Source organism: Gallinula chloropus (assembly GCF_964237585.1).
Source record: "Gallinula chloropus genome assembly, chromosome: 10".
Taxonomy (NCBI): domain Eukaryota; kingdom Metazoa; phylum Chordata; class Aves; order Gruiformes; family Rallidae; genus Gallinula; species Gallinula chloropus.
The window spans coordinates 3,234,025-3,245,315 of record NC_140095.1 but is presented as its reverse complement, the minus strand read 5'-3'; the positions used below and the strand labels follow the sequence as shown (position 1 = coordinate 3,245,315).

Genomic DNA, 11,291 nt, shown 5'->3' with positions numbered 1-11,291 from the left:
GATGTAGGAACTGTGTTTTATTTCTGAAATAGGACTGCTTCATGTTTTACATGTTAGTTCAAACGAGCAGTTTTGGGTTTTTGGGTTTTCTTTGATTCCCTGTTAAATAAATGGCTCTACTCCCTTCATGTTTCATTTTGCTATGGCATAACACTTGCCTCCACTATTCTTCCTCTCTCCCCCTTACGTGCTCATATGCCCTGTTAATTTACTTATTTCAATTTCCTGTGTTGGTTCCTACTTCTTTTTTCACTGCTGTTGTCCCTTAGTCTGGTCAAGGTGGTAGCAATAGTGAGAAGTCTTCTGAAGTAGTGAGGTCCTTTTAGCTAAGAAAAATCCCCCTAAAACTATGTAGATTTCCATTTTTATCTGAGAACTTGCACAGAGGTACACCAAACCCCAGACTGATGTTTGAAGCTAAATGGCTTTTAATTTTTTTTTTCATTTTTCATCAAAAGCTTCCAACCTAACAGTTTTAGAACCTTCAGATATTGTTTATAGCAGTATTCTGGAATGTATTACCCAATGTAAAAAATTTAGGAAACCAACTCTCTGTCCAAGGGAGCTTAGAAAGGAAGATCAAATCCTGCAATCAATTGATGCAGACAAATGCCACTCCATTAATTTAATAACAGGTTTCTGCAATCTGCTTTCAGAGCTGAATCTTACACAAACAGCATTGAGGAGATTTAGACACAGAATGACATAATCTTGGTGTACATTTTGTGCTGTCTCTTAAGTTTTGTACTAGTCTTACCCCATGCAAACACTCCTTGTATCCTGCCCTGCCTTCCTATCAAGGGTGCATACATATACTACAGATAGATCCTAGCTACCAATGTAGCTAAAATCAAGGAATTAAATTGTCTATAGAGCTGTTAAACTAATTTATTCTACCACTTTGAAGGAACTAGGGCTTTTTGTGGTGTTTTCATGTTTGATAAGAGGACTATAGCTTTCATTCCATCATAATCTTAGGTACCAGACACTTTGTACTTCAGTCCCCATTCAGCTGCTAAAAGTTTTCTGCATCAAAATACACGGATGTCTCACCCAATCTCTTCCTTCTTTAAAAAAGGGTTGTAATTCAATTTCACATTGAAAGGCTTTCCTCAATATACATCTAGTATCTGTTGATCCCACAGTATGTAAAATATTTCTGTTAATAGATATAGCAAGTTTTGACTCATCAAGTACAGCCTAGGTTATGATCTGGGATAAATTCTTCTCTTTAGTGTGTTTAACCCTGTGGGGGTGCCATGCTGTGAGTCACAGAATGAGCAAATATGATCTCCAGCAAATAAAGTCCTACATAAGGATGTAAACCAAGAAGAGACTATTACTTGCCCCTCCCATTTGCTCTTCTTTTGCAAGTAAGTGAAATTCATGTGTTATCAAGTGGTGGTTGTTGTTGAAGCAACTTATCAGCCTTGGGGTTTGTACAGTACTGATGATTTCATATTTTTAAAGGCTAACAGCAGTGTAATAGGCAGGTCATACACTATTGCTTCAGTTGATAGCTTTACCACTTTGGATTCTTTTAAGTAGGTGATTCAGCCCACTCTCCCAGTCATCATGATCTGGCTTCTTCATGTCCTGCAAGACGGTGCATCAGCCCTTCTGATTCTGTAGCTTTATCAGTAGGTGAAACTAGTGTGAACCTGTAAACTCCTGAAGATTGTCTCTATGCAAAAGTGAATCCCATTGCCTGTGAAAGGCGGAATCAAGGTACACCTGCATGATCTTTTTTTCCTGGTTTTGTGATATAACAGGAATCTTTATGCTGACAGGCAGATTGCTAATGGCATGGCATGTAAACTGATGCTAATGGCATGCACTGTGACATACTAGAGCTGAAGACATTAAGTGACAAGTGAAACCAAGATAAAATACATTGGAATTTTGTTCAGGATATTTCTACAAGGGTTGACTATGGTTTATTTTATGTGATTTTACAGCTTTACCGGAGTTGAAAATCATGTATTAAAACAAATTATTACTAACATTCTTCTGGAAGTTACAGGACAAAATCTTATCTGATACATGGAAAGCAACTCCTGAGTAGTTGTGATGCTATTACATCTTATCCAAATGCTCAGAAGTTCAGAAAACAGCACATTTTATAGAACTGTATTCATATCTGCCTGTTGAGGTACAGTGCAAGGCATTGTTATTTTTAAGCATGCTTTTGCCCTTGTTACATTGTGTATGATACAGAACTACTGTTCTTGGGATAGCATTAATCAGGATATCAACCTCTCTTCTGTCTATTGACTTATTAGATCACTTGAGACTCTATCTTGAAATTCTTACTCCATTTGAACATTATTTTGTATAATCTGTACATTTACACCAAACTTTGAAAAACACTGTAGAGCATTTCTCAACACATGACCTGGGACATTGCTTGTGGTTGACAAGACAAGCAAAGTATGATGTTGCTTATAGCTCATTTCTTACATAGCATTAAATATTGCCCAGCAAGGACGGTGCACCACTGATTTAGACTATTTCAATTTTTGGAGGCATTCTTTTGCACTCCTCAGACTTGAAAGCTAAGAATAAAACTAATCTGTAACTAGCATTTAAAGTATGACCATCTTTTCTGCCTTCTCAGAAAGATTGTAGTAGTTGTAATGTAATTGAGGCATTTCTTAGAGCTAGAAGCATCATAATCCATCTGGGAACCAGGTTGTTTCTCCATTGTAAGACATAAAATTTTAGATGGCAATCCTTAAACATGTTACATGAACAGTTCTGCATCTTGCCAGTACTGGTGTTCACACCAGTTATTTCCTCCCCTTTTCAATCAAACACACAGACATGAGTGAGAAAAGAAGGGAGCATGTTCTTTGACAAGTTGCTTACAATAAATGGGAGATTTAGAAGGTGCTGAGAAATTCTGAATGACAGAGATAGACCCTGTGGTCAGGGAAGAAGTGGTACTGTCAAAAGTGCATAGCAAGGCATGAAACCATTTGTAAAGGAAGAGTATTGTATGACTTTGTGTTCTATGTCAATATATAATGATGATACCCTTATCACAAGGACTTGTTTGGATACATGAAGCCCAGAATGGTGGTAATAGTGTTACTGGTATAGACCCATTTAGCCAATAGTGCATTTATAGCTGGAAAATATGAACTACACAGATCATCCCAAGCATGGCTCATAGAGCCTTTGCATTTCAAAAATAAAAAAAGATATACACTATTTTTCCATGTATGATGGATCATGATATCCAGTTGTATTGCTTTTGTCTGAGAAACATTCCATTCCTTTTTCCTGGAAGAGTCAGACGGAGAGCGGGTTTCACTACACATGGCACAGTGGTGCTCTGGGCCCAGAATGGGTGTTCCCTGGTTATTACTGCATGCACCAGGTCAGAGAACAAACGCTATATATATATATAATTTTATATATTTATATATATTTATATTATATATTATATATATATATATGCATAGCTTGAATCCTTTGGTTGCACTATTCTAACATTCCTGTGGAACTATGGTACTTCTCTCCTTGATATTAGGTTGGTATGTAAATCAGAACCTCCTGACAGTCCAGGACTGAATATTACCAGGCTTCAGCCTGAGGTTCTTGTTGATACCTGGTTTGTATTCAGATATGTTGAGTGAAACATTTCTGTGGCCTAATTAGTTATTAATAGGAGAGACTCAGAAGTGTCAGAGGTAGCCCCCAAGTTAGCACTTGCAAGTGAGTTTCACGGTGCAGGGTGGAAGTGTTTTACCTTGAGATCTCCTGTTCTTATCGTGTGACTGCAAGAGGGGGGGGGGGGAAAGTGCCTGTTATACATTTTAAAGAAAATGATTCACTGCACAGAGTATCCACCATCTTCCTTTCAGGGCTATATTTTAAGAGGCTTGGCAGTGAAGCAGGCTAGCTGTGTGAGAACAGAAACCTCCACTGGTGAATAGGGAGAGTGACTGTAACATCATCACCCCTGGAACAGCGCTGTGTGTGTGCTGGGGAGGGGGGGGCGTTCGTAATTTCAACAGATGCTGAAACAGGCTTGAACTTAGTTGTTTGGCTTTTGAACACGCGTGAGATTTTACGTTTATCACACACAAAATATTGCCTGTTTCATCTGGAAAAGAGTATTTTCTCCAAATGGTGAAAACATGTCTGTGAGTTCATCGCAGCCCCCAGATGATGCGGTGGGGTTTTAGTGTGGGGTTTTTTTTTGTTTGTTTGGGGGTTTTTATCCCTTTCCTGGAAGCGAAAACCAAGCATCTACTTACTTGAGCTCGGAGGCACAACGTGGTGTTTTAAAAAGGCACAGACGAGCGGGGGAGAAGAGGGCACCCCGCTGGCGATCCTGCCGGTGTCTGGCGTTGCGGGACAGGGCGGCGGAGCCGCTCCCCGCCGGCAGGATGCGCAGCGCGGGGGGCGGGGGGGCTCCCCAGGGCCCGCTTCGGCGGCAGGTGGATGCTGCGGGGGCTTCCCCGCTCTTTAGCGCTCCAGCCAAGGTAGCTGCGGGTCCGTATGAAATGGCTGCCTGCTTTTCAGGGCTGCCGGCTCTTTTCCGGATTTGCTGGGTTTTTTAGCAGCCCTGCAGCCTCCTGGGGGCTGCTCCCCCCCTTCTCCGCCCCGCCGCTCCCCCAGGTGAGGGGCTTCATCCCACCGCCTCCCCGTCCGCCCCCACCTCAGCCTCCCCGGGCACACCCGGGACACCCAGCCCCCATCCCCGGCTCTGAGAGGCGGCCACCTCCGCTCTCCGCGAAGGATGCGCGGCGGCAGGAGGCGGTGTCCCGGCCCGGGGGCGGCGGGGCAGAGCGGGGAGCTCCGGAGCGCCTCAGCGCCGTGCGTGCGGGACCGAACTGTAGCCGGGCAGCGAACGGGCTAGAGAGAGACTCGCTCTCTGTGCAACACCCTCACCCTTGTCCCTCCCACCACCACCCCCCGTGTGGTGTGGTGGGTTGTTGTTTTCTTATTTTTTTGGGTGGTGTTTGGTTTTTTTGTGGCTTTTTTCTCTTTCCCTCCTCCACCCTCCTGCAGCGAGTTAAATATTTCTTTTGTTAATTGCCGCCCCGAGTGCTCCCGGTCCCTTCCCCGCGCAACCCGGGCTGGCCTAGGACGTGTGCACGCCCAGATACGCTCGGTGAAGCAGCACAGATCCGCGGGGCCGAGCGGGTATGTGAGTGAGGATGTGGTGTGAAGGGAGCTGCGAGCACGAAGCAGATTTGTGAGGAATAATTCCACTCCGCTGTCGTTTTTCGGGTTTTGTTTTTTGCTTCTACTCTCCTTGATGCCTTTTTTTTTTTTTCTTTCTTTCCTGCTCAGGATTTAAATGTCACTCAAAGCATCCCCACATCAGCTTTCCGCTCGTCTCCGATCTCTTCCGAGGCACTAATTGGATCCTACGCTGCATTTGAAGAGCTCGGGTGTTTTACCCACGAAGGTAAGTGGGCTTATGAACCTGCACTGGGTCTGGATAGTCCCTAAAAGCTTGACTGCCTTTCAGGGTGGTGGTTTTCTTTTCCTTCCCCCCCCACTCCCTAGCCCCGTGGCTTAGCTCTACCTGAGGAACTCGCATGCCCGGGTTAAACATCGGTCGATCTGTGGAAAATGCACCGGTGGGCCCCGCCGGGGCAGAGCGGGGGGGCTGTGGGGGTTCCGCGCCCGCCCCTCAAGCACCAGCAAATGACCCGTGGGATCCGGCGGCGGCAGCCGGCGACCCCCTCAGTCCCCAGTGCTGCTGCTCCAGGAGCAGCGCCTGGCAGCACAGTAGGGAAGGAAACAGCCTAATCCCCTCTTACAAGAAACTATTCGTCATCATTTTTTTTTCTTTCTGTGAGAAATATTGTAGGCGCCCATCTCCCCCCCCCCCCCTCCCCTACTCCTCCCCCCCCACCGCCCGCCCCCGTTGCCAGCGCCGGCTCGTTTCTCCGCACCTCGCCTCGCTTCAGGCGCTTCTTTCCAGGGACCAAAAAGTTAAGCTTCCCCTTCCCCCTCTCCTCCTCCCCCCCAGCCCCCCCTCCCACCTGCCCCTGGCACCATACGTACACTGTGCATTCCCCTTTTTAACCTATTCCCCCTCTGTGTAATCCGAGTCCGTCCAGCCCCCGCCCCCCCAACCCCCCCCTTTAAACTAGGTTGCAAAGCCGCTGTACCCTGCAACTCCTAAAACTTCTCTCCTTGCTGTGATTTATATTCTATACTAACAAAAAGGACAACAAAAATATACTCGATCCTCCTGTGGATGACTCTTAAAAAAAAAATAAAATAATGCATTTCCTTCTTCCCCTTTAATTTTTTTTTTTGGCAAGGAAATTTGCTCCATCTCCAGCAGCAACCACTGCTCCTTTTGATGTTGTGGTACGCCGTGCGCATGCGCTTCACATTAGAATTACTGCACTGGCCAGAATAAGTTGGATCTCTTCTTCTCTTCACTGAAACCCTAAATCATATCAAAAGCTAAAGGGATGCTGAGAGTCCGGAAAAAGGGTTACTTTGGGATTTGGTCATTCCCTTTAATAATCGCCGTGGTGTGTGCACAGAGGTAAGTGATGAAGCGATCTCTTTTGCTTTACTTTGAATGGTACTGCATGCTGCTGCTGAGAGGAATGTACAGCTTGGCTCTGAGAAAATAGAAATAATATAGTGTTGTTCTTATTTTTTTTTTTTCTCCTTAGTGTCAATGACCCTAGTAATATGTCACTGGTAAAAGAGACCGTGGATAGACTGCTGAAGGGCTATGACATTCGCTTGAGGCCAGATTTTGGAGGTAATTTGACTGCTTTTGAATAAGAGATTACACATCTAGGCTGTGTACCTTTAGTGTATGCTTTTTAGACGTGTTGTAGGTGCTGTTGCTTGGGGGGGGGGGGTGGTTGTTGCCATTTTCTCAAGATGATCCAAAGTTAAGCCCGTTGTTACTCAATTTTCTTAGCACAGGACGCTCTTAATGCGATCACTTAAATCTCTTGCATATTTGTAATCGGTTCCTTCATTTTGTGTGTGTGTGCTGATACTTTCTGAAGCTGTAATTAAACCCTCGTTCAGCCGATTTTATCGAGATGCGGATCTCTTAAGTTTCCCCACCGTTTGTTCCCCTCAGCCTGTGATCACAGTTACTATTTTTGAGTACAAGATGTGCTGTTAACTGATACAAAAATGCCATTTAACCCCCTGCGTGCTCCTACTTGGAACTAGTTTGTTTATTTCGGACGTGTTTGCTCTGGGTCTCCCCTCGTCCGTTTCACCCCCCCCACCCCCCCGCCCCCACCCCCCATCCCCTGGCCCCTCTGGGGCTCCCTGCTCGCCGTCCCCTCAGCTGCCCCTTCCGCCCAAGCGCAGGGGTGAGGGTGGCGAAGCGGGTCGCGTCCGCGGAAGCCAGAGCCGCGCTTCCCGGCGTGGGATGCGGGAAGGGGGGGGTTGGGGGGGGGAAGGAGAGCCCCCGCACCCCCACCCCCCGGCTGGCCCCGCGTCGCTGCCCGCCCTCGTCCCTCCGGGTGCGCATCCCTCGGCGGAGCGCCCCGCTGTTAGCACGTGTGCGCCTGTTACATAAAACGCCGCTACCGCTGGCGGGGGGCGCGGGGGGTGAATCCGGAGCCAACGCTGGTTCCCCGCGGAGCCGTGGGAGCCCGCTTGTGCCCGATTTGGGAGGGCGGGGGAGGGATGGCGTGGGGAAGACTCTTTGCCTCCCTCCCCCCCCCCGACTTTACGGTTCTGTTTAAGCATCCTTTCGCGTCTAGGCTTAGCCCTGCTAACTCTGCTAAGAATGAGTTCAGTTCTTAGAGATCACATTGCGGACCATCTTGTTGGTTTGCAGGTCCCCCAGTGGCTGTTGGCATGAACATAGACATTGCCAGTATAGATATGGTCTCAGAAGTCAACATGGTGAGTATTTAGGGTTTGGGGCTGGTTGCTCTCCGAGGGGGTGGCCGGCGCTTCCTCCGCCCCTGCTAAGGCGGAGCGGTGCCCGCGGGGACCCGGCGCGGCCTCCCGCCCCGGGCGGAGCACGCCGCCTCCTTAGAGGGTCGGCTGGGGGTGGGGGGGGGGGGGGGGGGGGGGGAGCGGGCGGAGGAGGGTGGTGTTAACACACCCCTCCCTCCCCACCCCCAGCGCCGGTGTCGGGGGCGGCGGGAGCCCCCGGGGCGCCGGCCGCGAGGCTGGTTCCTGCGGCGCCGCTGCCGAGGCGCTCCCCGCCCGCGCGGCCGCGCCGCCTTGCCGCGAGCAACGGCGCCCCCTGCCGGCCGCGCGCGCGCACGGCACCCCGCCGCCACCTGGCCGCGCTGCCGCTCCGCGGGGCGCCGCGCGGAGTGGGGGGGTGGGGGGGGGGGCAGCGCCTCGGCCCGGCTGGGCCGCAGCGGGGCCCTCGGCGGCTCCTCCTCCTCGGGGTTCTGACGGCCAACCTGGTGCGGTCCCTGCCCGAGGGCAGTTGCTCGGTGATGGTAAAGGAGAAAGAGAACTGCCGTTTCGGCGTGGCTTTCCATTTAAAACCCAAGCGGCTCGTCCTTCTGTGTGAATCGCAGCCTGACCCCGTGCCGGGTGCTGCTGGCGGAGTCGGGGGTTCTGCAGGTTCAGCGTTTAGACCTGTTTGCTCCTCGTTAAACAGTCAGCGTGAACCGGCTGTGCTCACACCTGAACGGGTCCGTGGCACCGTAACCCAACATCTACCCTGTTCCGCTTCCGTTACCGGGGAGACGGGTGAGATGCGGAAGGCGCTGCAGAAGTCTCGCTGCCGTGCTGGGGAAGAAGCTGTTCCTGGGTTACCCTGAGCTCTTCCAACGCTGACTGACGTGGAGACGTCTGCAGTCGGGTTGGGAAGGTTCTGTGTTGACTTTGACCTGCCTTGCTCATGGAGAGAGGCTTCAACATAGTACCTTTGACCCCTTTATCCAGGAAGGGCAATATAAAGCCACTGAAGCAGGGGTTTGTGTCAGCAACTGATCCAAAACACTTGTGTCTTCCTGAAATATTTCTTAATACTGATAGAAATCGGTTGCTTGAAACAAAGTTTCCACTGATTTTGAAGAAGTTGTGTTGAGAGATCTTTCTAGGCAGGAACCTGATCCTAGGGGTATGCTGTAGCTGTCAGGAGGCGTTGGAACACAAGATGTGGGACCTTACCAGTTGTGTTAAGGTCATTCTGCTACTGAAAGGTTTTGTTAATTTCTCAGTGACATGTTTGGGTTGTTGCACTAAATGAATTGGCAAACAGTTGTTCTCAAACTGAATACCTTGTGTGGTGCACAGGAGGGTTTTGTCATACTGTAGAATACAGCCCTTGGCCTAATTTGAGAACGACGTTACTGGTGGCTGTACTGTGCGACTGGGAGGCCTTGGTGACATACAGCCTGTGTCTGCTCTTCTGCAAGATGCCAGGAAAACTCTGAATCAATTTCACCTTGAGCAGCATTATTGTGAAATATTTCTAAGTGGCTGAAACGGGCTCCCAAACTTTGTTTCACTGAAGTAAATTTCACTTTAAATTTAGTATTGTACCTCCAGGAGCTTTAAGAGCAAAGAAAGAAAATTGCATTGCATTGGAAACCACTTGCTTTTCATTACCAGAACTGTGAGTAGGAGTGAGATGGACGTACAGAGAGAGTTCTGAGCCATGAGCAGGGTGGGAATGATGAGGGTTTTCTTTATGGAACTGCAACCTTCTAGGTCAGTGTTGTGTCCTCTCATCTCTCTTCAAAACAAATGTAGAGCCAAATGTTTTCTTTTCCTGTGAAAAGACTGAAGTTTCTTGTGAATTGTCTTTCCTTTGTTTCTTTTGACAATTTCAAGGAATTTGGTCTCCAATTAAAGGGAACAGCATGTTAGAATACTGCCATCTGACACAGATTTCCTGTAAAACCAGGCATTGTTAGTATTCTATAGTTGATTTATTGTGTTTTTATAATGAAGCATTTAACCTTTGAGAAAAGCCTTTTCAGGCTATCTCCAGAACTCTGAGGGAACAGAAGAAAATGTATGTGCAATTTTGTCCCACGCATTTATCTAAAACATTCAAGCTTTGGACTTACTTTACTTTGAGCAGCTACCTATTTCTTAAAAACAGGCATTTGGTCTACTTTTTTTTTTTTTCCCCATTTCCAGTTTCAGAAGAGATTCCAAACAAAGAATATTGTCTTAATCTGCTGAACTGCAAAATGTAACACTTAACAGTTCACTTTACAATAGTCAGTATAGCATAACAAGTACTGATATACCCTGATAGGCCTGAAATAAATGAGACAGGCGTGAGCACACAACAAAATATTCAGTGTACAAAGCCTCAGCTTTTTCCTTGCAGAGCCACCAGAGTGTAGGGGAGAAACCAGGAGGAATACTATTGAGTGCTTGCTGGTGCAAGGGCCTCTGAGTTGACAGACACAGAAAGAACCTTTTGAATTTATGGACCTGTTTTCTGAGCCATGGGGTTGCTGTTGCTTTGCCTGTCGGTGGTGGCAAAAGCTGGCTTGAGATAAAGACAAATCATTGCCTGGGGTCATGTATTAACAGTCATGGGATCAAACTTTCTGGACAGCAAGGATAAACAATCAAAGTTATTTATCTTGAGATCACTTCTGTTAATTCTAATCAAAACTTTTTAAAATAAAGTTATCATACTTAGATTTCTCTTCCAGTCTTGACACATTCCATCTTCCATATATATTTGTGCTGCTCTGCAGGGAGAAGGCTTGTCTCCAGTGTCAGGAAGTAGATCAGGAAGTGTTGGGGTTTTTTTGCTTTGAACAGAAGAATTTAGGGTAGCTGTTACAGAAAGTAAATACATGCTTAGGATGTCCCAGAATATTATTGTTGATTTTGAATTCTTAAAGAGGCAATAAAAATTTCACCTAATATAAACTAATAGTGTAATAGGCTTTACAGTTTGGTTCTAAATATTTGTTACATGCAACAAAATCTGGTGAAACTGTAAGCTCTTGTGTAGTCAGAAACTTGAACTGGCATATATCTTAGTTTTCAGAAATGATGTCTAAGTTCTGGTACTTGTAAACATAATTTTTTCCAGCTCTGAGAATGCACTGAATGTGTATGAGAAGTGCAAGCTTGAGGCGTGTGTGGCTGTTGACAAGAGTCATGTCTGTTTGCACTGAGTATTTTTTTTTCTATTTTGCAAAGAAACAATGTATGTCAGGTACTGATTTTATGCAGTACTATAATGATTAGAGATAATTCCACTCATCTCTCTGGATCAGGCCCTGAAGTTCTGCTGAGTGTATGTTTTATGCTGGTTATACCGTAGACTCTCTAAGGGTTCCTCTTATTTGGGCAACAATGGAAAACAAACGTGGAGAGGTGTAAAA

General features: G+C 47.1%; 1 protein-coding gene across 2 annotated transcripts in view; it reads left to right on the top strand.

The window, feature by feature from the left end:
* Positions 1-6,449: 6,449 nt before the first annotated feature.
* The window catches only part of GABRB2 (gamma-aminobutyric acid type A receptor subunit beta2), a gene marked incomplete at both ends in the record, with an annotated part of 157,496 nt that continues 152,654 nt past the window's right edge, over positions 6,450-11,291 (top strand). For both annotated transcript variants that reach the window (XM_084268732.1, XM_084268731.1), the window contains 3 exons: positions 6,450-6,526; positions 6,660-6,751; positions 7,799-7,866. In XM_084268732.1, coding sequence (XP_084124858.1) covers positions 6,450-6,526; positions 6,660-6,751; positions 7,799-7,866 — 237 coding nt within the window. The remainder of the gene's footprint in view (positions 6,527-6,659; positions 6,752-7,798; positions 7,867-11,291) is intronic.